The sequence below is a fragment of the Diplodia corticola genome (genome assembly GCF_001883845.1).
Source record: "Diplodia corticola strain CBS 112549 chromosome Unknown scaffold13, whole genome shotgun sequence".
NCBI classification, from domain to species: Eukaryota; Fungi; Ascomycota; class Dothideomycetes; order Botryosphaeriales; family Botryosphaeriaceae; genus Diplodia; species Diplodia corticola.
The window spans coordinates 402,792-428,266 of NW_017971492.1; the positions used below are offsets into that span (position 1 = coordinate 402,792).

The 25,475-nt window shown below is 58.7% G+C and overlaps 9 protein-coding genes across 9 annotated transcripts; 6 read left to right on the plus strand and 3 right to left on the minus strand.

Annotated features, from left to right (window-relative positions):
• Positions 1 to 590: 590 nt before the first annotated feature.
• On the plus strand, positions 591 to 3,824 carry BKCO1_13000129 (ddt domain protein; the record flags this gene model as incomplete). The annotated part of the gene is made up of 6 exons (XM_020270850.1): positions 591 to 593; positions 646 to 711; positions 768 to 826; positions 890 to 908; positions 964 to 1,029; positions 1,080 to 3,824. 6 exons carry the CDS (start codon positions 591 to 593, stop codon positions 3,822 to 3,824), a joined length of 2,958 nt encoding a protein of 985 aa, XP_020132462.1.
• Positions 3,825 to 4,872: 1,048 nt separating this feature from the next.
• BKCO1_13000130 (saga complex component) lies at positions 4,873 to 6,422 on the plus strand (the record flags this gene model as incomplete). The annotated part of the gene is made up of 3 exons (XM_020270852.1): positions 4,873 to 4,897; positions 4,978 to 5,118; positions 5,185 to 6,422. The coding sequence occupies 3 exons, from the start codon at positions 4,873 to 4,875 to the stop codon at positions 6,420 to 6,422; spliced, it is 1,404 nt and encodes a 467-aa protein (XP_020132360.1).
• A 2,475-nt stretch (positions 6,423 to 8,897) lies between these two features.
• On the minus strand, positions 8,898 to 10,304 carry BKCO1_13000131 (tafazzin protein; the record flags this gene model as incomplete). Its single annotated transcript, XM_020270853.1, has 3 exons — positions 8,898 to 9,750; positions 9,814 to 9,947; positions 10,008 to 10,304. The coding sequence occupies 3 exons, from the start codon at positions 10,302 to 10,304 to the stop codon at positions 8,898 to 8,900; spliced, it is 1,284 nt and encodes a 427-aa protein (XP_020132361.1).
• Positions 10,305 to 10,711: 407 nt separating this feature from the next.
• On the plus strand, positions 10,712 to 11,952 carry BKCO1_13000132 (ring finger domain-containing protein; the record flags this gene model as incomplete). Its single annotated transcript, XM_020270854.1, has 3 exons — positions 10,712 to 10,721; positions 10,775 to 11,304; positions 11,386 to 11,952. The coding sequence occupies 3 exons, from the start codon at positions 10,712 to 10,714 to the stop codon at positions 11,950 to 11,952; spliced, it is 1,107 nt and encodes a 368-aa protein (XP_020132362.1).
• A 1,283-nt stretch (positions 11,953 to 13,235) lies between these two features.
• On the plus strand, positions 13,236 to 14,061 carry BKCO1_13000133 (cbf nf-y family transcription factor; the record flags this gene model as incomplete). The annotated part of the gene is made up of 2 exons (XM_020270855.1): positions 13,236 to 13,737; positions 13,802 to 14,061. 2 exons carry the CDS (start codon positions 13,236 to 13,238, stop codon positions 14,059 to 14,061), a joined length of 762 nt encoding a protein of 253 aa, XP_020132363.1.
• A 629-nt stretch (positions 14,062 to 14,690) lies between these two features.
• BKCO1_13000134 (mitochondrial nuclease) lies at positions 14,691 to 15,662 on the plus strand (the record flags this gene model as incomplete). Its single annotated transcript, XM_020270856.1, has 1 exon — positions 14,691 to 15,662. The coding sequence occupies one exon, from the start codon at positions 14,691 to 14,693 to the stop codon at positions 15,660 to 15,662; it is 972 nt and encodes a 323-aa protein (XP_020132364.1).
• A 500-nt stretch (positions 15,663 to 16,162) lies between these two features.
• Positions 16,163 to 16,594, minus strand: BKCO1_13000135 (mitochondrial import inner membrane translocase subunit tim13; the record flags this gene model as incomplete). Its single annotated transcript, XM_020270857.1, has 2 exons — positions 16,163 to 16,339; positions 16,496 to 16,594. 2 exons carry the CDS (start codon positions 16,592 to 16,594, stop codon positions 16,163 to 16,165), a joined length of 276 nt encoding a protein of 91 aa, XP_020132365.1.
• A 529-nt stretch (positions 16,595 to 17,123) lies between these two features.
• Positions 17,124 to 18,410, plus strand: BKCO1_13000136 (lectin family integral membrane protein; the record flags this gene model as incomplete). The annotated part of the gene is made up of 4 exons (XM_020270858.1): positions 17,124 to 17,213; positions 17,270 to 17,293; positions 17,440 to 17,853; positions 17,970 to 18,410. 4 exons carry the CDS (start codon positions 17,124 to 17,126, stop codon positions 18,408 to 18,410), a joined length of 969 nt encoding a protein of 322 aa, XP_020132366.1.
• A 1,846-nt stretch (positions 18,411 to 20,256) lies between these two features.
• BKCO1_13000137 (sister chromatid cohesion and dna repair protein) lies at positions 20,257 to 25,106 on the minus strand (the record flags this gene model as incomplete). Its single annotated transcript, XM_020270859.1, has 3 exons — positions 20,257 to 21,057; positions 21,218 to 24,697; positions 24,753 to 25,106. 3 exons carry the CDS (start codon positions 25,104 to 25,106, stop codon positions 20,257 to 20,259), a joined length of 4,635 nt encoding a protein of 1,544 aa, XP_020132367.1.
• Between the last annotated feature and the right edge of the window lie 369 nt (positions 25,107 to 25,475).

Here is a 25,475-nt window from a genome sequence, read left to right on the forward strand (position 1 = left end):
GGGTGCAGCGGGGCGGGGTGGGTGGTTTGCCGGGGGCAGCGGAAGGGCAGGTGCTGGTGGGTATGCTTTCGCACATCTGGCAGGTCTAGCGCGCGTGCACTGCAGCATGCCGCCAAGCCTTCCCGGTCCTTAACTCTCTCCGCCGCGCAGACCTACCTTTCTGCTGCTCACCCAACCCGCTGCAAATCCAAACTCTTTCCTCTCCTCCCCACTCCTCCCTTACGCTCGACACCCACAACGCCACCACCCCACGTCGCGCCACCGCCAGAGCCCGGCCTGCTGCATGCTCCCACGCGTCGGGTGCTCGACTACGCGTTCCCAAAACGTCAATTTATCGACTTCGCCGACGTCGCCGCGATACACGCTCGCCCCACCGCGCTCCGCGCGCTCCGCCTGTCTTTGTCGTCGCCGGGGTCGCAACACCATCCCCCATTGGTCTCACGCATACTTTCTGCGTCCTGGACCGCTCCCATCTGCCACCGCCGAGCTCAAGTCCGCATTGCGGCCACTCGTAGGGCTGAGACGCGCTGCCGACTGCTTGAGAACCCGCTGTTCCTGCCGTGGGTGGCCGCCTTCAGCTTGCCGCCGACATGGTAGGCTTCTGTCCCCTCTATTTGCGCGCAGCGAGACACTTAATTGGCCCAGGTCTTCTACAAAAGGGCCCCGGTGCCCTCGGTGCCGGACCCAAACATCCGCGACGAAAATACCACGGTGCGTATACGGGCGGGACACGGCTGCACAGAGAGGGAAACTGACTCTACGCGCAGGTCTGGATGATCAAGGCTACAGGCGAGATATTCACCGAGTATGACAAGTACACGAACAGGTAGGCCGCCCGCACTTTTTTTCCTTCGGCGTGACGTAGGCGGACCATGCTAACACACGTCAGGTTGGACTTTTATCGCAAGGTGAGCTTCGCAGAGCTCTCGTACCATCGCCGCGACCGCCACTGACCCCGCGCAGAAGCAATTCACGAACCAAATTACTGGCCAAGGCAACCTTTCCTTCTTTGACGCGTTAGAGGCAGAGGTGGGCATACCTAGTGCTTTCGGCTTGTCGCGCAAGCTGACCAGACACAGGACGAAGATGCTCGTGAAATCAGGAGTATATTTCCCGGACCTTTGCGGTTTCAAGTATGCCGGAAGGTTCACCATTCGACAATTCCCCGCCTCGAGGAGCTGGTGACTCGCGTCCACGCCGATTTGAAGGACGACTACTATCCCGGTGAGCATGTCATTGCTCAGATCGACGAGAGTGCGGACAAGCGCCAGCCCGGTGTCATTCGCGATAAGATCACGTTTTCGCCGTCCGTAGACATAAGGAGCCACCCGACACTGCACCAGCCGCCACTGTCCCGTTACTTTGTCACCGTGCAGCACGAGGATGGCCAGTCCAATGATATGCTTCTGGATAGCAAACGGCTGTCAAGGGATCGCAGAACGTACTCGAGGTCAATCTTGCGAAGCTTTATCAGAAACATCGCCCACAGCGAGAACTACAAGGGTGCGCCGTGGCAAGTGAAACCGGAGCTTGTCCAGCAGTTTAAGCTACCCGAAAAGGTCCCATACGCTTTGACCGCACAAGGAATTGCAGAAGCCAAGAGAAACGTCATGAAGAACGAAAACACAACTTTCTTCAATTACTACCGGGGCCCAGGTAATGAACTCCAGCGCCAGCCTCCACAGACCGTCGCTTTTCAACAAACCATGTTCCCTCCACCCCCACCCGCCACTGGCGTGTTCAGACCAGGACCCGGCGTTCCAGCTCCACCTCCGTTCCAGCAACCTCTAGGCCCCAACGGTACTCCACCCATCCCGATGAATGGTCAATACGGCCCACCTCAGCATCAAATCACCATTCCCTCCCGGCCGCCACCCGCTCACGCCCCGCCGCGGCCGGCTCCCATCAAGTACCCCATAGAGGATCTTCTCATCCAGCCTAAACGTAACGGACTCCAGCGACCGGCGCTCAAATTCTTGTCCGATGATGTCCCTGAAGGCGCCGAGCCTCCAGCGGAGCCGCTCGGCATTGAGATGAAGTCTGTAGGAGATCTCTTGTTCGTTTGGCAGACTCTCAACGTTCATGCCGAAGTCTTTATTCTGGACTCATTCACCGTGGATGACTTCATTGAAGCGCTTGGTTACCACGGAGATGCTACGGGCTGTGAGCTTCTTGTTGAGATGCACTGTGCTGTCTTGAAACAGCTGGTGGATGAAAAGGGCCACATCAAGGTCCTTTCGGATTTGGCTTCCGAGTTCTCCCAGGACATTGAACCGGAGGAGGAGGAGGAGGAGGAGGAGGCCGAAGAAGATACCAAGTCACCAACGCCAGCCCGCTCGGAGACTCCACCTGCCAGGCGTACCCGCGCAAGCTTGAGCAAGTTGCAAGCTCAAGAACTGGCTGAGCCGGAGCCGGAGAAAGAGGCTGCGCCCGAGAAGACTAACCGTGCGTCAGAATTGCTTTCCCAATTTGACTGGATCGATCACCTGGCGCGACGCAGCTTCATGGATGGAGGTTGGCAGTCGATTTTGGTTGGTGCGCTGCGCCAGGCATCCCTCAATCCTCGTCGCAAGGAGGTTTGCGAGAAGATCCTTGCTCACCTTGTGCCCTCGGACTTGGATCCTGACCCCGAAACCGTCGCCCTTCAGTACAACACACTGGACATCAACTTCCGCATTGCCATTCTGGGCATCATAACACAGTACGCCACCTTCACGGACGCTGTTCGCACCTACATGCAGACCTGCAATGTCAACATGACCGCAATCCGAAACCAGAAGATGGAACAGCAGAAGAAGCGGAAGGAGTACCAGGCAGATCTGGCCCAACTGGAGCAGAAGAGAAAGATGGATTATCCAGCAACTTTGTCTGTCTCGCCCCCTGCTGAAACCAATGGCGATGTCAGCATGTCTGGTGTCACAGAACCCGACACCCATGCTGAGCATGAAGGCGGGGAAGACGAGGAGGGCGCCCGCCGCCTCCGCCGCGCCAACAGCCGCAAGCGGAAACACGAAGATGAGACTACCCGGAAGGAGAGGGAGCGTAAGGAGAAGGAAGAGGCCGAGAGAGCCAAGCAGAGGAACGCCTATCGCGAGCTGCTGAAGAAAATCGACAAGACGAATGATGCTATCAGGACCTGCGAGGCGGAAATCAAGAAATTCGACGAGGAACTCCGAGAGAACCAGTGCCAGCAATTACGGTGTCTTGGCAAGGATCGATTCTGCAATACCTATTGGTGGCTCGAGCGATGGGGAATGCCACTCGGTGGCCTTCCTACCAGTTCCACTGCTGAATATGGCTACGTCAACGGTCGCCTTTGGATCCAGGGACCGGATCCTCTTGACAAGCCTCTTCTGGAACACGAAAACTCCGAAGATGAGAGGGAGTACAAGGCACTCACTGGCATGTCTAAGAAGGAACGCCGCGATGTGGAGGAAGGCCCCGTGCACTTGACCGACTCGATGCAATGGGGTTACATCGACAACCCTGAAGACGTACAGAAGATCCACGAATGGCTGGATGACCGTGGCCACCGTGAGTTGAAGCTTAAGAAAGAGCTCGGCATGTGGCAGGACTCGATCATTGAGTACATGGTCAACTGGAAGAATCACCTCAGCGAGGTCCAGGCCCAGAAGACGGCCGGTGAGGACACGACAGGTATCCAGACCAGGAAGAAGACTTACACGGAGAATGACTCATCCAAGTACTGGTGTCTCAAGTGGGAGAATTCCTACGCCCTGGATCACTTGGAGCATCTTCACTCGCAGCAACCGCCGCCGAAGACGAAGGCAAAGAACTCCCGCGCGAAGAAGGGTGCCCGTTGATTTCGGTTCCAATCGCGATACTGCAGCTTCCACACGAGTAATGTTCTGATCAAGCTTACGCTGTCCTGAACGACAAAATGCCTGGACACATTGCAAAAGTTACAACGGCTATGGCGCACTCTGCATGTTGTCTTGCGGCTTCTCCTAGTGCGCAGACTGGGCTCATGTGTACGAATGACTGATGAGCGGGATGCGACACTACTCGGAGCACCTCGGGTCCTGTTTTATTATTTTGATCTAGCTTCTCTAGAAGCTCGGTTTCGCTTGAAAGTGGCATCCCCTGGCTGCAACTGTTTTCACTGCTTCCTGCGATGCGTCTATACCCTGGCCGATGCCATGATTAGGTCCGGAGGTGACGGCGCTTCATCCACCTTCCCCCCCAGGGATTGATCGAGCGGTTATATGAGCGCAGCTTTCTATTCATCTTGTCCTTTCTTTTGCTATTATTATTACTTTGTTTTCTCATGGCGGCATCTCACAGGCGTTGCAGTGCGGACTGAATGTGGGTGGGCTTCTCAGAGATGTCTCATGCATAGTATGGGAGGCTGAAGGCTGGTGTTAGCTATTTGGCGATGGTGCTCTCGGCGCTCTGGTGCACATCGTGGCGGGGTCACTGATGAAAAGATTTCATATATGTTCTGTATTCTCCCTCTTCATTTCCCTTCACCTTTCCAGAGCCGGCAGGATATCCTAGGTGCTTCTTCAGGAGGAATGGGCTTCGGTATGGTTCCGACGCACAAGGCTGCTGATCAGGCTCCTTTCAGCGGCTGCATGTACATTAGATCCCGCGCTCGAGCCGACGAGCCGAGCGCGTTTGCATTCAATGAAAGACGGAGTGGAAATGAGGCGAGGCGTTTGCAGCCCGTGACGTCGCGTGTCGAGTTGCATGGAACGAGGCTAATGTTAGGGCTGGCCTTGCGACCGGAGCGCATCCCCCACACGCCGACCTCAACTCATCGCAGCCTTGGAGCCTCCGCCTCGATGCGCCCAGAGCAACTCTTGCTATCTCACTATCCCCATATTCATAGCGCTTCCTCGAGCCATCAGCATGGTGGCCAACGGTGCGCGTAAGGGTAAGTTGCGCCGCTCGACCCCGGTCGCGTGTCCGACCGTCACCTCCGTGAAAGCTGAGGCCTGACTTTCGATCCGCCAGGCACCAGGCAGGGCCTGGTCGACGCCCGCGCCTACGATGGCATATTCAGCGACAAGGAGAAGAAGCCCGCGACCTTCAAGCTCAGAAGGTCCAATGTCAAACAGACGCAGCCAGGCAACTGGAAGGAAAGCGAGATAACCGGTACGTCGCAACCAAGCACCCTCGGCTGCGCCGCAACCAAAGCTAACCCCAGCCTTGCTTTCGCAGACTCGACCGGAAAGAAGATCGAACCTCCGTCCGCACCTTCGTCCCCGCTCGTCAACCAGCTCGATGAGAAGACGACCGCCGCGTTCCCGACGAACCGCCCCTTGGACGACCAGCTCGATACCGTGCAATGCCGCCACTGTCGCCGGCCCGTCCTGCGCACCGCCGCGAAAGACCACATCAAGGAGTGCTTGGACAAGAAACAGGCGAAGCTGAAGAAGAAGAAGGAGGCCAAAGAAGCGAAAGAGGCGGCGATCCGGCGCGAGAAGGGCATCGAAGACGACGACGACGGACCGCCGAAGAACGCGCGCAAGAGTTCCAAAGCGGCGCTCGACGGCGAAGGAGCCAAGAAGAGCAAAAAGCGCAAGGCGGACGGCGACGCGGAGAAGGCGCCGGCCAAGAAGAAGAAAAAGGACGAGCCCAAGGCGAAGGTGCCGAAGCCCAAGGGGCCCGTCGACGTGGAGAAGCAGTGCGGCGTGCTGCTGCCGAACGGCTCCATGTGCGCCCGCAGCTTGACGTGCAAGTCGCACTCGATGGGCGCGAAGCGCGCGGTGCCGGGCCGCAGCCTGCCGTACGACATGCTGCTGGCGCAGTACCAGAAGAAGAACCAGGCCAAGCAGCAGCGCGCCGCCATCGACGCCAACGCGCCGCTCGCCGACGACTTCGACAACCACGGGCCCATCGACTCGGACGAGGAAAAGGACGCCATCATGGCCGCCGTCGCGCGCTCGCGCCCCGCCCCGCTCGTCGCCCGCCCCCTCGTCTCCATGCAGAGCAAGTACCGCAACATCCGCATCAAGGAGATGCTGCAGAGCGCCATGGGCGGCACCCGCGGCGCCGGCCTCTTCTCCACCGGCCTGCCGCCCGCCCATGCCCATGCCCACGCCGCCGGCCCGCACCACCACCACCCCCCGCCGCCGCACTCGGCCGCCACCATCGACGGCATGGCCACCAGCATGGGCGCGCCGCGCCCCCCCGCGACAAACTTCCTCAGCGGCATCTTCGGCCCTCCCGACCAGAGCTCCATGTTCGCCGGCTTCATGGGCGGCGGCGCGGCGGGCGGCCCCGGCGACGGCACGACGATGGGCATCGACGGCGGCGGCGGCGCCGGTGGTGCTGCTGCCGGGCTGGCGGCCAGGCGGCAGGCGAGCATCGGCGGGCATGGCCCGAGACAGATCCTGCCGGGGCAGCTTCCGGGCCCGCCGAGCAGGAAACAGAGCGTCAGCGGCGTGGGTGCCTAGGAGCTGATGAGCTAATGAGCCGCCGCTGCTGCTGCTGCGAGCAATCGATGTTTGATTTCGATTTGCTTCTTCTTCTTTTTTTTTTTGCATTTGCCTCCTGTTTCGGGAGCGTGGGTTAGGGAGAACAAAGGCGGGACTTTTTGCTTTTGCTTTTGGCTGATTGGTCGGATGGAGACCTACGGACGGATGGATGATGGGATGGATGGATGGGCGGTTATACCTCTGGAGTTCATGGCTGTGTTCGTTCTTTTCTATCTCGATCACGGGAGTTCACTGGATGCTCGTATAGTGGCTTGTCTTGGATGTTACTCTTTCTTTTTATTTTATTTTTTTCTCGCTCTGCGACTAAGGAAACAGTCGTTTACTGCGGTATTGTTGTGAGGTGGGTATTGTGCGGATTTTTGCTGAGCTTGAGGCAAGTTTGAGCGTGGAAGAGTGGGCAACAGCTTGTGGCCAGGCATGCATGAGATACCCGGAATGATGAATGCTTGATCGAAGGACCTGGATATTGCTGCCCTACGCCAAGTGTAGCGTTCTTTGTGAGGTCATTGATGTGTGGTAGGTATTATTTAATATGTGATATAGCTCTGTCGTCTGTTGTTTATGACCAGGGCATCCGTGCCGTTCAACTGCAGCGCTCCAAGGAGGGATGCTCTGGCGGTTATGACTTCCGGAGGACTTGTCTTTCTTTTTCCGGACGTTCGTTTTGACCAATTGCGCAGCTTTTGTCTACGGCGGGCGAAACAACCTTCTCGCGCAAATCGCGTCCTACCTCTCCATCGCCACGCGCCTCGTACCTGTCTTTGCTTTACCACGGACAACGAAAGAAAGTCAACAACATGCGGCGACGCACGAACAAAAGACGACGACTGCTCCTCCTTGCATCGCCTCAGCAGTGACGACAAACATCACCGAGCTTTCACGAGTCCTCCCTTCTGCTGTTTTGCCCCGGTTGTGCTTTGCTGCCTGCGGGCGTGTTGGGCGAGACGGTCGGCAACTACAGAGGGGTGGGGGCGCTGACTGACAGCAAGAACAGAGATCGGAGCGGGGAGATGCAAGGAGGGTAGAGCGTCGTTTTTGAAGTTTCGCCCGTCCCGTTTTTGTTTCCTTCTTTCGTCTTGTTCCCGTTACCTCCTCCACCTCGTCTTTTATTCTTGTCCTATCACCGTCAGCCCTCGGTCCTCTACTGTTCGCTTTTCTCTTTTCTGCTCTACCGCTTTCTTTTCGCTCCTTCCTCTCGCTCGTCTTTATCTTTTTCTTTCCTTTCACCCACTCTCGACTCCTGCTTATCCCACCGCCGCACCTCCCTAGTCCCTCCTTTCCCCTCCTTCGCAAACCGCTGCCGCCGCCGCCGCCGCCGCCGCCGCCGCCGCCGCTCTAACCCCCCTCCTTACCTAACCTCCTCAATCGACACCACTCAGCCCCAGCTCCTCCCCACCCACACCCCGCACACATTCCTTCCTTCCCTCCCTTCCTTCCTCCTCCTCCCCCCTCCCCCCTCCCCCTACCCTTTCCATTCCCCCTCCCCACCCCCACCCACCCCGCAGCCACCCCTCATACACCCGCGCCCATGACGACAAAAAAACACGCCCACAAGCTCTGGAAGCCGGCAACAAAAACCGGCTAGTGACAGCGCTGTACGCATTTGTAGTTTTCAATCGGAGAAGGCGCGTTGAGGAAGGGCTGCGAGGTGGTCGGTGGAGCCTGGCGTCGTCGTCGTCGTCACTGGCGTGTTGTGCTGTGGTGGGGTTGGATTTTGGGTTTTTGGAGGAGGAGAAGGAGGGGGAGGGGTTGTGGGTGGGTGTGTGTGTGGGTGGACGGCTGGGCTGGGCTGACCTGGGTGGGTGGGTGGGAGGCAAAGGGGTGTGGCGGTGGTTCGGTTCGGTTCGGTTCGGTTTGTTGGTGATGGAGGGTGAGGAGTGGATGAGGACGGGAGTGCCGGTGGATAGGCGCGGAAGGAGGAGGAGGGTGGTAGGGAAGATGAAGAAGAAGAAGGGAGAGGGAGGGGGGAGGGAGAGGATTTGTGTGTGAGTTGGAGGTGAGGAGTGGCGGCGGCGGCTGTGGTTGGTTGAGCGGTGGAGGGCGTGAGGAGGAGGCAAGGTGGATGGCTTGACATGCCCGATGATGAAAACAAGCCAAAGTCGCAGACAACCCGGGCCGGTCTGTCTCATCCTTTCTTTCGGAGAGGTGGGAGGGCTTGTCGTCGTCAGGTTCGTCGATGTGAACCAGAGAGCTAATTTGAGGGCACAAACTCGATACATTCTGTTGCTTCCAGGAGTAAAACAGTCGATAGGGTTATCATGAATATAATGAAGCAAACTTTTTCCTAGCAACGATCTAACCCAATTCGAGCAAATGCCCAATGTCCTGCTTTTATTCCGGTAGATCTAACAGCTTGGAAAGCGTTCTACATATCTACGCGATAGCGATTCATCATCGTCGGTTCCGGGCAAAAAAAAAAAAAACGAAAGATGCTCAAGTATCCTTCACCCAGCTGTCATCGTCCATCTTCCCTTCATTCTTCCCGCCCTCCATCGCCCACGTCTCAACCAGGCCAGCCTTGGGATCCTCATCCGGCAAGCCCATGCTCCTACGCACCTTCAGCACCTCCTCCCGCATGCGCATCGTGCACTCCTTCCTCAGCTCCACCGCCTCGCTGCCGTACTTCAGCCCCTCGCTCAGCACGCCCAACCCCACCTCCCCCAGCGCCCCCTTGCCCTCCTCCTCCCCGGCGGCGGCGGCGGCCCGTCGTTGTTCGCCATCGCGCTCCTTCAGCCGCCTCCAGCGCGCGCGCAGGTCCCCAAAGACGCTGTCGACGTCGACGCGCTCGCCAAAGGTGACGCTGACCGTCTTGCCCGGGCGCGGCAGGAAGCGCGGGAAGGTGCGGCCCTCGTGCATGACCTGCTGCGGCCCTTCGACCCACATGGGCACCACGTCCGGGCAGTGCGGCTCGCTCTCGAGGATGAGCCGCGCGACGCCCCACTTGAAGTAGCGCATCGTGCGGTCCTCCTTCTGGTGCACCTTGCCCTCCGGGAAGATGTGCACCCAGCCGTGCCGCCGCGAGGCGTAGGCCGCCGGCGCGGGGAACGCGTCGTCGCCCGTTGTGGTGTAGGTCAGGGCGGCCGAGGTGAAGGGGTCGGGGATGTCTGGGGCGGCGGCGGTGGAGTCATGGCGCTGGATGGTCGGTGGTGGCGGCGCGGAGAAGGGGGCGCGGGACAGGAGGCGGATGGCTTGCGTTATGGTGGGTTGGAAGAGCCCGCCGTGGGGAGAGTGCGCGAGGCGGTGGCACGGAAGGGTTTGGCCAAGGGAGAAGAAGAGGGAGAGCGCCCTGGCGTGGGTGCGGCGTTAGCGGTGCCCTGCGTGTTCCTTGGGGTGGCTGGGTGGTGCGTACTTGTTTGGGAATGCGAGATCATGGCTGGCGAGGCTCCAGCGCAGGTTGTCTGGATTGAACATGTAGCGGAGCGGTAGCGAGCCCCATATCAGCGGGTCATCCAATCTGAATGGCGGAACAGATGCGCCAGTTAGCTGGAAAGTCCAGGGGCGGTATGCAATGAACCGCGAAAAGCGTCAGGGCGTACATCATACACAGATACGTGGTTGGAAACTGGAGATGTGGGAGAGCTTCCCGTCAGCGGGTTGTTTTGTCTGCAATGGACTACCGTGTCGCGGTGCGCGAAACTCACCTGTGACTAAACCCCTTTGGCGTCCCTGGACGTCCTTGCGCTCGTCGAGCAGCTGGAGGAACTTGTCCATGCCATTGACCTCGAGGTTGCTGAGGCCAGCCAGGAATCCACGGCTCAACAGGCCCACGACGCCCATAACAGCCACGGAACCGCATCGCCATGGCAGGCTTGGAGCCGCAGGTTGCTCCTCAGGCGCCATCGCGGTTTACACCCGGCGCATCAAAACATAGACCAGCGGAAGGAGAGGAAGAAGAGGAAAAGAATGTGGGCTGAGGGGCGGAGTTTGTCGCAGAGTTGTTGAGCCCTAGGATTTTCAAAAGCGAACATGGATTGACATGGTCCGAACGGGTCAGGGCAACGCGCCTGTGGGGAGCTTGGACTCGCACACGCGCGCCGGCTTCCTCTCCGCCTTCTCCGTCAACCGAAGCCCGCTCCGCCGCCCCAGGAAGGAAGTCCTGGCCGTCGCTCGTCGTCATCGCCGGTTCCTGACACGCGCGGGACGCTTCTACTAGCCCGCCGCCCGCCGCCTGCCGAAACGCCAACCGCTCTTTTCCAGCTGTCGCAGCCGGAGCACCACCGCGCTGGAGCTGCGTCGACCTGCACAACATGTCGCACAGTACGGGAGCAATGCCGTCTTCGCCTTGGAACCAAACGCTGACTTGCAAACAGGCAAGCGCAACACCTCTCTCGCCTTTTTCACCTCCTATGAGCGCGAGCAGCTCAAGTCGACCTGGGGCACCGCGCGCACACGTCTGTCGCGCGATTCATTCCTACCCTTCTCGTCTTGCAAGCTATGCCTGCTTCCCTCCCGCGATCCCGTTGCCTGTGCGCATGGCGACATCTTCTGCCGCGAATGCGCCATGAACAACCTGCTGGCCCAGCGCAAAGAGATAAAAAGGTTGGAGAAGGAGGCCGAGCGGAGAGCAGGGGATGAGGCCGAAGATAGAGTGAGACAAGAAGCGGAAGAGGAGAAAAGAGCTATTGAGGACTTCGAGAGAGTCCAAATGGGTCTTGAGGCGAAGGGCATGGGCGGCACGATCGTGGGAAGGGAAGCAGGAAAAGTCATGGTCGAGAGGGTGGTCGAAGGTGCGGATGGGAACAAGGGCGTGAAGAGAAAGTTCGAGTTCGACGAGGAAGAAGTCATGAGGGTTGCACGGGAAGAGCGAAGCAAAGTACGGAAGGCGCTGAGTGAAGAGAAGGTCCGTCTTTCCCTGCTTTTCTTCCTATTCTCTCGCCCTGTCGGAAGCACAGGGCTGTTCTGACTGACAATGTGACAACAGCGCGAAGCTATTTCCAAGTCGACATTACCCTCCTTCTGGGTTCCTTCACAGACACCTGACACCAACACCGCCGACAACGGATCTTTGCATGCCATAACAAAGCAGGCGAAGCTGAACCCGATATGCCCAGGCTCCTCTGATGAAGAACCTCATGAGTACTCACTGAAGACCCTGACGACCTTGGATTTCACCGAGGAAAAGGACGTGAAGGGCGGTGATCCGGTGCGCAGTTGTCCGGCTTGTCGCAAGGCTCTCACCAACGCCACCAAGGCAATGATGGGAATTCCTTGCGGCCATGTGTTGTGCAAGCCCTGTACTTCCAAGTTTATGACGCCCCATAACGAGGCGGATGCGCACGATCCCACCGCGGAATTTGGCGTCATCAGATGCTATGTATGCGAGATTCCGTTGACACCGGAAAAGAAGTCGAAGAAGGATAAGGCAGGCAAGAAGAAGGAGAAAGACAAGCCCAAACCTGGGCTAGTAGAGATCAAGAGCGAGGGCACGGGCTTCGCAGGCGGCGGCAAGAACATGGTGCAGAAGCAGGGCGTGGCGTTTCAGTGCTAGCGCGTTCGGGCAGTCGAGTGCCCCAGTACCGGGCTTCATTAACCCTGAGGCTCTTGGATGACGTAGTTGGCCCTGTACAAATGGCATGGAGCAGCCCAAGCACATCTACCTTCCATGTCAGGCATGTCGATCCTCTAGCCAGATCTGTATTCGAGCGTCGACTTGCAAGTCGCTTGAGTCACACTCCGATGGCAACGGGTCTAGAGCCAGCTGAATCGGGATTGCTACATGAGAAAACTGCGAAATCGGTTGACGAAGCGCAGGGAAAGACGCATATGTATTCGATAAAGAAGACTGACAACGCGTCAAAACAAAGGCTTGACCTTCCCGACCATGTTGCAACACGAAGCGAGCCGTCATCGCCGAGTTAGCCTGGTGGCGACACAAGGCCTCAGTCCGTGAAGAGGTCGCGCGTGCAGCCTCAAGGCAGTTACACAGCTGCAGCTATGCCGAAATTATGATTCGGGCTGGACAGCACTGCAGGTCCAGAATGCGACGTGTGCTCTGGCAACGGCAAGCGCCGTGCGTGTGGCAGCCCGGGCAACATGCAGCGGAAAATATGATGCGTTTGACTGTGCAGAGGGAAGGCGGCGGAGAGCGGAAAGCAAGCGGCGGAGGTGCCGGCGGCCCTCAGCGGCATGCGGCGGCAGCGCTGGGCAGGGAAACCGCAATGGCGATAGCGCCAGGCAGCCGTAAGGCGGCGGCAACGCGCGCGGCGGGCATGCTGGTGGTGTCCAGGGTCCGTGGTGTCGTCATGCAGCGCAGGCCTCGACCGGACCCGGCCACGCCGGAGGTCGCGCGCGCTCGCATGAGGCTGGCCGGTCCCCGGGCGGCAGCGCTTGAGGAGGTTGATGTTGAGTTAGGCTTGCGGTCCTAAAGGCGTGCCCAAACGCGGCCACTAAGAAGGGTGGCTCAGGCTTGGCCGGTGGCAGGGGTGCTGCAAGGCGGCAGGCGCGGGCATAAAGGCCGGCCCTCGCTCGCAGCTGGGTGCTGCGCCAGAATCGCCTTGCCCATCTCTCGCGCGCAGCTTAAGTCCGCTTTCGTCCGGGTGCTGTATACACGCCCAGCGCTGCTGTTCTGTCGCATCGCCCGCTCCGCGCCAAGCTCGCAGCCGGCGCAGCTACACCGACGCCCTCCGTCCCGGTCTCTCGTCTCGGGCGGTCGGGGGCCCACTTTACTGGGTGTTGCGCCGAATCACCGCCTCCGCATACCCACGCAGTCGGCGTACACTAGCGCGCGCCCTCGCTCCGTCTATAAGTTTCGGTGTGTCTTCGCGTTTTAATATGGAGGGCCCGGAGGACTCATACGCCCCACGCTCGCCCGATCTCTCAGCCTACGACCACGGCCAAGCCGATCCCGAGCCACTGCACCCCCAACACCAAAAGTATCGCGGCTCCATTTCGCACGCGCCACCTCTGTCACCCTACGCGCCGCCCCCGAACCCGGCCGGCGCTTATAACCCGCCCACCGGCTACTTTACACCCCGCAACAGCATCTCCTACCCACCACCCCCCATGGCCGCCCAGATGAAGTTCGAAGGTGAGGACGGCCAGCAGTGGTCGCCGCTCTACTCCGTGCCCAGCACCCTCAAGACTGAGACCATGGAGCCAGGTGATCTCATGGATGCCAATGGCGGCATGATCAAGTCCGAGGCCATGGAGCAGGCCCCGGGCGTCGCCGAAGGCATTGAGGTCAAGACCAAATTCCCTGCCGCGCGCATCAAGCGCATCATGCAGGCCGACGAAGACGTTGGCAAAGTCGCCCAAGTCACGCCCCACGTTGTCGGTAAGTCTCAGCCCTACTTGCGACTAGCCTTGGTAGCAGCCCCGCCCGCTGACATCGCATGCAGCTAAGGCCCTCGAGCTCTTCATGATCTCGCTCGTCACCAAGGCCGCCACCGAAGCCAAGAACCGCTCGTCGAAGCGCGTCTCGGCCGCCCATCTCAAGTCGGCCGTGCTGCAGGACGAGCACTTCGACTTCCTCAACGAGATTGTCAACAAGGTCTCGGATGCGCCCGCCCCCGTCGACCGCGGCGGTTCGCCCGAGGAGGGCGAGGGCAAGAAGCGCAGGGCGGGCCGCAAGAAGCGCAAGGACAGCAACGACTTTTAACGACGACGACACGACCGCTCCTCCTCCTCCCCTCTCCCCACAAACGATAGAACTTTTCCTTCTTCTTTTAGCGACTAAGGGTTATTGCTGGCTACACGGGCATGGCATGGTGGGACAAGGCATCGCTTCAGGTCATACACATACCTGTCGCTTTTGCATTCGGCGCAGCAGGAGTATTTGGGGGAAAATTCTGGGCGGACAAAGTTTCTGGATGCACGGGATACCGGCGCAATCGCTTTCGATTGTGTGCTGTAACGTTTATTTGCATGGCGATGGAAATGCTTCGGCCCTTAGCACACAGGCCAGTGGAATGACAGTCGAACACCAGTTTCAGCTGGATGCCAAATCCAGCAACTCGACCAGCCAACAAGGTGTCGGGGATTGCAGCGAGCTGCGTGACTAAGCGGGCCGAGGTGTTCCAGGATCGACGCTGAAGCATGACCACCTCTCACAACGCCCGCTGTGACTGACCCTGCAGCTGCGCGTCTCGCACCCTCCTACGCGTCGCCGGCGCACCTGATCAACACCGTAGCTTCCGGGCTGCGTTGCGCGTGACAGGCAGCCTTCATCTCCATATCCCTCTCGTCGCCAATTCTTCGTCTGATCTCGCCGCTTTCACCTTTTTCGCCATGTCCAAGGCTACTTTCGCCATCATCGCCGCTGCAGGCGCAGCCACCGGAGCTGCAGCGACCGCAGCCTTTTACTCGAGCAAGAAAGAGGTCCCGGTGGTCCCTGTCAGTGCTTCATCCAGCGGCGCCGCACCACCGGCACCTGTCCCGGGCTATCCTACCGCAAAGTCTCTCGCTACCGCACCCGTCGATCCCAACGGTCTTTTCCAATATGGCTTCCCCGGGCCCGTCAACGATCTCCGCGCCGCGAAGTCGCTCACGTCCTCGTTCAACCGGCAGACGCGCAACCCGGACTGGGTCGCCGAACACATCACTCCCGAGTCGCTGGCGACGCACAACGGCGACCGCAAGCACAGCTCCTTCGTCGAGGACGCGGCCATCCCGGAGAAGTTCCGCGCGAAGCTGAAGGACTACTTCCGCAGCGGCTACGACCGCGGACACCAGGTGCCGGCGGCGGACGCCAAGTGGAGCCAGGAGGCCATGGACGCGACCTTCGCGCTCAGCAACATGTGCCCCCAGGTCGGCGACGGCTTCAACCGCGACTACTGGGCGCACCTCGAGGACTTTTGCCGGCGCCTGACGCACCGCTACCCCAGCGTCCGCATCGTCACCGGGCCCCTGTACCTGCCGCGCCGCGAGCCCGACGGCAAGTGGCGCGTCAGCTACGAGGTCATCGGCAGCCCGCCCAACGTCGCCGTGCCGACGCACTTTTACAAGGTCATCTTCGCCGAGGACGGCAAGGCCGGCGGCAACGTCGCGCTGGGCGCGTTCGTGCTGCCCAACGCGCAGATTTCGAACGACAAGCCGCTGGCGGACTTTGAGGTCCCGCTCGAGGTGGTCGAGAGGGCGAGCGGCTTGGAATTCGCCAACAACCTGCCGGCCTCGCGGAGGAAGAAGCTGTGCGCCGAGTTTGCTTGTTCGCTCGTCATCAAGGAGTACCAGCAGAGGCAGAAGACGTTTGCCGCCAAATAAGGCAGACCGACCCTGCCGCCGTCTTCGAGTCAACGGCGAGTAGGGTAGGAAAATCAATACCAGCATGGCAAGGAGTTTGTGTGACAAAGTGTATCTTGACCGAGTTTATTTTGAAATCTTTCTTGGTCTGAACTTGAGAGAGCTGAGTTTGTTGTTGCTTCCTGGTGCAATAATTCCAGCGCTCCGTGAAGGCGCTATGATTCCGTCCGGCGCGTGCCAGCGCCATCTATCCGATGGTTGAGATGAACTCTTCCCCTTTCTCCTTCCCGTGCTGTGCCATAATGTACAATTGCTTCGTTGTAACGAGCCTTTTCTTTCCCGCCATCACCACTACGCCTGTCGGCGAATGCATCCGATGACGTCTAATTCAAGATCGACAAGCATTTCACACCTCGTTCGTTGTCTTGTCTAGAATGCATCCCCATATCCTCATCCACAGCGCTCTCGGCCTTTGTGTGTCCCTTTCCACCAGTATTCTTTCGCTTCTGGCTCTCTCCGCTTTATAGGCTCACGCCGCCGGCCGAGTTCTGCTGCAGCTTGGCGACGTATTGCCGGCTGACGACGTTCCAGGCGGCCATGTACTTCTCCATGCACTGGGTGAAGCAGGTCTCCTCGCCCTTGGACAGCGAGGTGCCGGGCTTGGGCACGCAGCGCTCGAAGCAGTGCTCGTTCAGTTTCTGGTCACACATTTTTCATCAGTTCAATGCGACGAGCAATGGGTAATGATTTTTTTTCTCGGGCCGCGTGGAAGCGATTTGGGAGAAGTGTGCTGCGAAATAATGGGCGGGGTTGGGCGACAACGGCGATGTGTTGGATTGCGGGATGATTCGTACCTCGACCAGCTGGCGGGCGTTTGCGACGGCGGCTTCTTGACGGATCTGCTGCATGACAGCGACCTTGGGGTCGGAGGAGGTGATGTTGAGGGAGTCCATGGCGGGCGCGTGGGCAGGTTGCGAGCGGGTTGGGTCGTGAGGGAGATGGGCGGGATGTTTGGTGTTTGGGACTTGAGTTGAGAGGCAGAAGTTTCGTTACAGCTGCAGCTTCGATGATGCTGCCAAACGGGCGCTTGGCGGCGGCGGCGGCGGCGCTGAGAGGAGAGCGGAGAACGGAAAGCGGAAAGGCAGGCGGAGGGCGGGCGCGAGTCATGCGAGCCGAGCTTCCCGCCCCGCTGCCAGATGGCTTTAGGCACTGGACGAGAAGAGGCCAGACATCACGCATGAGCAACCAAGCTCCACCGCCCACGCCCTCTCTCTTTACCCTTCCCACACGGCCGCCCCGAAACATTATCCACAGCGCCGCAGCGAATTAAGGGCTTCTTCGCTGTGCGCAGAGCCAAACCACGATCATTATCTCCTTCGTCCGTTTCCCCCGCCGAGCTTCTGTTCCTGCGTAGCTCCGTCCATATATTCCGGCCGCTCCTTGTTCCCTAAGTTTCCCGCCGATTGAGCGACCGCCTCTCCAATGCTTCTCCCGTGGACCTGCCTGGCGCTGCTCGCCAGCAGCCTGGGCCTTGCCGCCGCCCAGGATGCGCCCGAGGTCAAGAGCATCCCGGTACGTCTTCTGTCTCGGCACAATTGGGGGAGATGGTGTAACTGACAGCTCGACAGCTCCGCACCCACAGCCTGCAACCGGTACGTTAGCCACACGCCCACACCACGCAGCAATGCCCAACGCTCGCGAAGCCCGACGCCAGAAAAAAAAAACCTAACGCGCCGGCCGTACGATTGAAGCTTTTTTGCTAACGCCATTGAACCTGTTTGTTCGGAAAATGTAACAGCCCTACCTGGATTCGGACATGCAGAGCCGCTGGTTCGACTTTGGCGGCGACACGGTCGTGCGGACGGACAAGTACATCCGGCTGACGGCCGACAAGGGCTCGCGCTCGGGCTGGCTGTTCTCGCGCGTGCCGCTGACGGCGACCAACTGGGAGGTCGAGGTCGAGTTCAAGATCCACGGCTCGGGCAACCTGTACGGCGACGGCATGGCCCTGTGGCTCACCAAGCAGCGCGCCCAGCAGGGCCCCGTCTTCGGCAGCGTCGACAAGTTCGAGGGCCTGGGCATCTTCTTCGACACGTACAAGAACAACAGGCCCGGCGTCGTCTTCCCCTACGTCATGGCCATGCTGGGCGACGGCCAGACGAGCTATGATAAGAACACGGATGGCAAGGCGCAGGAGTTGGCCGGTTGCTCTGTACGTCACACGTCCCATTCTTCCATTCCCCTCCTCCCGGGACGCGGGAATGTGCTTTTGAAACTAGGCATTGGGGTGGAGAGAGAGAGACTAACGAAACGAAAAAAAAAAAACAGGCCCGCGGCCTTCGCAACGCCGCCATCCCCACCAAGGCCAAGCTGACGTACTTTGCGGAGAAGTCGCTGAAGCTGGAGCTGCAGTACAAGTCGGAGAACGACTGGATCGAGTGCTTCACGGTGACGGACGTCAAGATCCCGTCCGTCGCGTACCTCGGCTTCAGCTCCGAGACGGGCGAGCTGGCCGACAACCACGACATCATCTCGCTGTCGACCAAGAACCTGTACCAGCCCAGCGCCGCCGGCGTCGACGGCCAGCCGCCAAAGGACCGCGGCCGCGCCCGCGCCCAGAAGCTGTCTGCCCAGCAGCGCAAGAAGCAGAAGGAGGGCGGCAGCTGGACCTGGTTCCTCTTCAAGTTCCTCCTCTTCGGCATGGTCCTGGCTGGCGCGTACGTCGGCTTCACTGCGTATAGGACGCAGAGGATGAGGTCGAGGTTTTAAGCGCGGCGTCGTCGGCGGTGCTAGAGAGAGGAGAGAGAGGAAGGTTGGCTCTTTTTTTGTTAGCGATGATGGATGGATGGTGGTGGTATCAAGGTTATTTGGGATCAGCGTCTCCTTGTTGGATTGGGAGAAGGTGAGCGGCAGTCCCGAACTCGGGAAGGAAAAAGGTGCGGAAAGCACTCACGATGGATTTCCGATTAGCACGAGGTATGAAAGGGGGGGAAGACCAAAGGATCGAACCGGAGTTCTGCTGTCTCTTTCTGCCTCGTCTATATCTCTCTCTCCCTCCCTCTCTTCGAACAAAACCCCTATCTAACGCGTCTTTTCCCTTTTCTTTCCCTCGATGTGATTGCTTATTAGCGTGCGCTATTTGCTTGTTGTTCTTTCGCCGGACGGCTTGCAAAAGGAATAGCAAACAAAAAGTCTTTCTGAATGCAACACCGCTGAATGATATATTGCTCATGAGCATATGCGCTCTTCTGTCCTCCCACAGAAAAAAAAAGAAAAAACATTGAATAGTTGACTTTCTCTTCATTCACTCCAACGTGTTTGTTCGCTTGGCATTGCAACAAGATCGAGGTAGTTGAAGTTCCTGCCCGGATTGGCCCCCTTGCTTATATAAGAGTACACCAGGTGATTTTCTTTCCCGATTGCCTTTTTATCAATGTTGTTTCTAATACATAGCGCACCTACTTCCATCCGTTGTCGATTCTGTTTTGATAAGGCATCCACGTACAGCGCCCGTTCCCTCTTCTGCTTACCTTTCGTTTGCCCCAAAAAAAATAAATGGAATGAGCATCCTCCTTTTCCTCGGGTCTCCCAGCAGATGGAGACTCAGCTGGGACGAAGAGGAAAAAAAATCAAAAAGCAACCAGAGAAAACAGATCGTACAGACTCGGAGACACAAATCAATGCTGGGAGCGATGGGTGGGAAAGCAGGAGAGGATGACAATCCTCTGATCTGCACTTCCGTTCCTTTGCTCCCTTCCTTCTTCCCTGCACACTCAGCGCTGGGGAAAAAGCACAGAACAAGAGACCTCTCCCGCCTGAATCACCTTATTGCTACCTACGTACTTACTTGCCTGCCTGCCTACCTGCCTACCTGCCTGCCTGCGTACCTACCGTGCTACTCACTCCCTCGTCGGTCAGCGTCGACAGCCCCCCAGCCACCAGACATACACACAGCCTGCCACGCAGTTAGCAAAGCACAAAGCCTCGACACACCGACGAAAAAAGAACTTGTAGTAGTAAAAGACTTTTGGAAGAAGAAATGAATGCTTTGAAAAATGAACTTCGTTTTCCCCTCCCTCCCTCCCTCCCTCCTTTCCGTTGAATTCGTCTTTTCTTTCCGGCGCGCAACCAATATCCATCCTCTTTCGACTTTATACCATCCGAGCTATATCACACAAAAAGGCTCTTTGCTCCCATCCTTGTCCGGCGGCTGGCTCTCCCTCTCTCTCTCTCTCCTTACCACAGCCACCACCATCAATTTCCATCATCGTCGTAATAAGCACGTAGTGTAGTAGCAAGCAAAACGAACTTCCATGTCCGGTAAAAGCAAGAGGAAGAAAAAGTGAAAATAAAAACCCCCTCCCCCTCCTGCCGGTCTCTTAGCGGAATCCAGACCGTGGGTGAGAGGTCAATAGTGAAGAGAGAAGAAGAAGAAAAAAAAAAGGACGCATAAATCCCGTCGATCCATCCATTCATCCATCCGTCCATTCCTCACTTTGCCGTATCTTCTCGCCCAGCAGCAGTCGTTGTAGTAGTAATAGTGAGCGCGAGAGTGCTAAAATAAAAGCGACATCCCTCATCATCCCTCCGTCCCCTCCCCCCCTCCCCCTCCCGCTTACGACCTCCCCGATCTCCTCGTCGATCTCTTCCCACCAGCAGCATCCCCCTTCGCTGCGGTGGAAGAAGCAGTGCCTGGCGTCTCGCCGTTCGGCTTGTCCTCCGCCGCCTTGGCGCCTCTCCTCGAGGCCCGGGGAGGAGGCGTGTCCACCGCCGCCTCATCCGCCTTCCTGTCCTTTTTCCCCTTCTTCGCCGATGTTGACGGTTTTACCGCGCTCCCGCCACCACCACCCTTTGGCGTTTCGGCAGCCGCAGATTTTCGACTTGCACCGCCACGTGCTTTTCTCGGTGTGGCTTTTGGTTGCGGTTCGGGCTGTTCTTCTTCTTCCTCTTCCTCCTCCTCCTCTTCTTCTTCGCCTTCGCCTTCTTCTTCACCTTCTTGCTCTTCTTCTTCCTGTTCACTCGCCGCCCCATTCCGCTCCCCCTCGCTCGTCCGATCCGCCATCTCCACATCCTCATTTCCCCCCTCCTCACCCTCCTCCTCGCTCGCCTCCTCTTCTTCCTCACTAACCTCCTCGTCGTCGTCCTCACTAACCTCCTCGTCATCCTCGGCCGCTCCCCCCTCCTCGTCATCGCTGTCCAACTCCGCGTAGCTGCGCTCGCCCACGACGCGGCCGCTGCGCCTCCGCTCGCTGGCCGGGATGTCGCCGCCTTTCCGAGGCTTCTTCGCCTTCTTCGGCCTCTTCATCTTCTTCGACGACGCCGCTTTGCGGATGGCGAGGCCGGACGACGACGCCATTGAGGAACGGGCGCGTTTCTTGTCGCGGGTGGAAGCGTCGCCTGAGGAGTCGGGTTTGCGCTGCGGTGGGATTTCTTGATTAGCGTTCGCGTTCATTTGATATTGGTGGTAGGATCCCCGAGTATTCCGTCCATCCATCCATCCAGCTAGAAAGGGAAGAAAGAAAGAAAGAAAGGAAGGAAGGAAGAAAAAAAAAGAAGAAGACAAAATTGCTTCTCACCTTCTTCGTCCTCATGCTCGCCTTCACCAGGTCGTCCAGCTCGTCCACCAGCTCCTCGGGCACGTACTGCCTCTCCGCAATCTCCTGCGCGACGTCGTGGCCGGGCAGGTTCGCAAACACGTCCGCCGGCATGCGCGCCTTCTTCGAAAACGCCTGGATGCTCCAGCCGTGCAGCGTCTGGAACCGCTGGATCACGCCCTGCGCGAGGTCGCTCAGCACGTAGAGGTTCTCGCTCTTTGCGGGGTCGATGGCGTCCTCGACCGACTTGACGCGCTGGGCGACGTGGTACACGAGCGAGACGTTGTCGGCGTTGGCCACCGTCTTGAGGAAGAACATGACGTACTGGACAAAGTCGCGCAGGTTGTCCGGGTCGGCGCTGTAGTCCGGGTGGTGGGCGAGCAGGCTGAGGAAGCGCGCGAACCCGTTCTCGAACACGGGCTCGCGCGTCTTGGAGAAGGCCGACTGCCGCGCCCGGATCCACGTCGTCGCGCCGTCCTTGAGCCGCGGCTCGGGCTCGAACGCCAGCAGGAACACCGGCGCGTAGAAGCGCCGCGGCAGCTTGTCCTGCCCCAGGTACTTCATGAGCTTCTTGACGAAGCCTTCGCGCACGTTCGGGTTGGGGTCTTGGGCGACGACGGCCAGCTCGTTGAAGGCCTGGCCCGAGAGCAGCGCGTCGAAGCGGCGTTCGTGGCAGAGCTTGAGGAGGAGTTGCGCGGCGAGGAGACGTAATCTCGACTTCTGAGCTGCAGGGCTCTCAACCTTCTTTGACAGCTCGCCGTCGTTGGTGACCAAGGTCCTGAGGAGCTGGAAAACTGGAGCAGACGTCTCCTTTATGGTGTCGTTTGGTGCCATGCCGCGGAGGCGATTCACGAGTACTTTGAGCGCCCACATTTTAGCTGTACAGTCTTCGCTTGGCTCGTCCCTCCATGCAGGGTTATCTGCAGGATCGACAGGCGCTGACTTGGTCAGCAACACTTGGTTGATGCAGATGTCGATCACAGGGTCAATCTCATCTTCAATGGCCTTTCCACCGAGGAGCATGAGTTGACTCATGGAGGCCAAGCGAGCGAGATAGTTGCTTTTCCCGTATTCAAAGCCCTTGGTGCTCTTGCGAAGGAGATCGCGGGCGTGCATATCCTTCTTGTCCGTGCTGGTCAGGAGAATCTGCACGCCGTACTTGGCCGCCTTGGGCGGTGTGCCGTACTCGGCGAAGTTGACCATGCTCTGAACAAATTTGCGCTCCGCGGGAACATCCTTTGGGAATCGTTTGGCGAAACCTGCACAAGCTTTGAGATCGTCCACCGCACCGGGTCCATTCGACTTTTTCGCCGTTGGCGCTTCGTTCTCCAGCGCTCTGCACATTTCCTGAACGTAGCCTCGGAAAACGTCGGGGTTGCGGGAAGAAATCTCCTTGAGCGCTTCATGAGCTGTGCTCCCGAGACCCTTCTCGTCCGTCCGCGAGAATTCAATGATGGCGGGCACATGGCTTTTGTTGTACAGCAAAACACTTGCTCGGTATATCAGGGGTATCAAAGTGTCAAGCATGGTCGCCGTTGAGCCAGTGGCATCGTCCATGCGCTTGGTGAGCTCCTTGATGGCTTTGTAAACCTTTCTGTAGTCGCTGTCCGGAGCGATGCAGAATCTGATGAGCTGGTAGGCCCGGCGATCATGCATCTTGGCGAACTTCCAGAGGTCTTCGGAAGCCCTGGAGGATTCTGGCAGGGTCTTTGCGTGGTAGTCGATAAGCTTGCCAAGGTGGAGTTTGGTTTCCTTTTCGCCCTTTTCTATAACACCGCCGTTGTAATCTTCACACTTTTTCAGAAGCGCCTCCATGTATTTGGCTAGCATGACCTGGTTGCTCTGCTTGGAGAATAGGACCACCTTGGACCGCTGAACAAGATCTCTGATGAGGATGAGGATTCGTTCAACTCTGAGTTTGTCAGAATCAGCTTCAGTATGCTCCGTCCTCCCGTTTGCTTGGTTGTCCTGACTGCGAGATTTGTTCTTGATTGCCGGGTAACCTAGTGGCAGAAGTTGCTCAAAGAGAACATGGTCGATGAGAACGTTGACTTCCAGATCATTGAGATAGAAAGCGTCTAGGATGCGAGAAGGAATTGGACCAAGCAACTGAGCGGCACGCTCGCTGCCTTCAGAAATGGCACCAACAGCGACTCCCCAAACCTTGCCGAGAAGATTGGTGGCCTCGGTGCGGACTGCGGATTTCCGATCGCGGACTCTGTCGGCCAAATTACTGAGGACGGAACTGGGTTCAGAAATCCCGCCTCTGCTCCCGAGCTTGGAGAGGATGTCGTCGAACTCGAACCTCTCAATCGTCTTGATAGCAGCTAGACGCACACGCTCGTCTCCGTCCACAAGCATGTCGCCGAGGAATTTGAGTAGTCTTTGCTCGTCCTCGACGTCCAGACCAACCCCCCCAGCGTTAGTTGCCAGGATCCTGCCAATGCTCGTAACCCAGGCCGAACGGATGACGGGGGATTTGTCGTTGCGCCTGCTCAAAAAGCTTTCGTAAACTTGATGGTATCTCGAAGAAAATGAATGAGGAGATGTCGGTGTAGTCAAGAAGTTGTAAGTTTGTAGGCGTTCCGAAGGAGATGTGAGACTTTGAGGGGGATAGGCAGACGGGTTGTAGGATGGTGGCGGAGGTGGCCCTGCTGCCCCGATTCCGGCCACCATGTCTCCGAGGGTCTCAGTCGCAAGAATCCGCAGTTGAACATCTTCCGCACCCAACTCGGCCTCCAGCTGGGGCACAATGTCTTGCAGAACCATGGGCGCAGACCGCCATAGCTCGCGCAGAAGTCTGTGGGCCTTGCGGCTTTCTTGTAAATCCTCTTCCGTGACTTGACGGGGCCGATCGTCATCAGGATCGTCCCCGACGCTGCTCTCCCTCCTACCCCGATGCTTGCCAGGTTTGTGGAGAGAGCCAACACCAGCCGTGGTAGCGTCTACGATGACGGAGCTGAAGTATTGGCTGATCAAGCGTGCCATTTTGTCCGCACATGCATTGCAAATGTTCTTCGCCATGTTGTACGCGGGCGGTGCCTCCCTCAGCAACAGAGTGGATTGCCTCTCATCAAGCTGGGACCCTTTCTTTCCCTTGGCGCCATTGCCCGTTATCGACCTGGGATCCGCGCGTAGGAATTGAGCCAGAATGACGTCCACGACCTCGCCAGGAAGGCCTTGAGACTCCTCGACCAAAGTTGCGAGCACGGCCGTCATATGGTGCTCGACGTTTTTGCTCAGCTCCTCGCCCGACTCGGCTTTGGATGGGCCCGACAGGACGTCAAAGCATATGGTGAACAATGCAATCATCAGATTGCTGGAGGATGGAATGTCGGTGAGGAGGACGACACTCTTGACCTCGGCCAGCGATTTTAGAACATATAGGTGCTGGCTGTTGTAAGGGTCCGAAGGGTCGGAGAGGGCGCGGAATATGGTGTTGATGAAGAGCATGAAGATGTCCTGGGCACTGGGGGTCAGCATTCACGGCGCAAATGCATGCTGGGGCGCGTCTTACCTTCAGCTGCGACGCGGTGTAGGGCGCATCGGGAGCGCATAGGCGGAACATGTCGACGATGCAGCAGCCAGACCAAGCACGGACACCGCGATCTTTATGCGACAGCAGGTTCTGGGATGCCAGCTCCTTCGCGACGGGCAGCAGGGCGTCGCGCTCTGCCTCCTCTTGATCCAGACCCCGCAGCTCCTGCGACAGAGCCTGCAGGCGGCGCAGGAGCTCGGCGACGGGGATGGGCTTTCCGGCGCGCCATGTCAAGGGCTCATTGAAGGTCAGGCCGGCGGATGCTGGGTGGTCGTCGTCTGCATCGTCATGGATCTGGGTTGCGGCGCTAGCGCGACTGCGCGTACCGGGCATGATGGCGGTGTCTCCAGGAGGCGGTGGGATGCGCCGAAGCGCGAGGGGAACGTGTTTCGGCAGCGCAGACGTGCAGGCGGGCGGGCGCAGCTGGTGGCGGGGGATTGGGAGGATGGAGGCGGGATGGGTGGGTGGAGGAGGGGCGCGGTTGTTGCTTGCGGCGTGACGAAGTACGCGTTTGGGACGGGCTCAGACTTTCGGCGACGCGACTCGCTCGAGCTCCAGAGCTTCGAGTCGCCGCCCGACGCGCGCCCGACGATGCCAAGCCCGCCGCCCGCCTCACCTGCCGCTGCCTTCACTGCTGCTCAACCCTCACCTTTGACGGCACACAGCCTTCCGTTTCGTGCCACTGCGTAGGCTGTTGCCCGT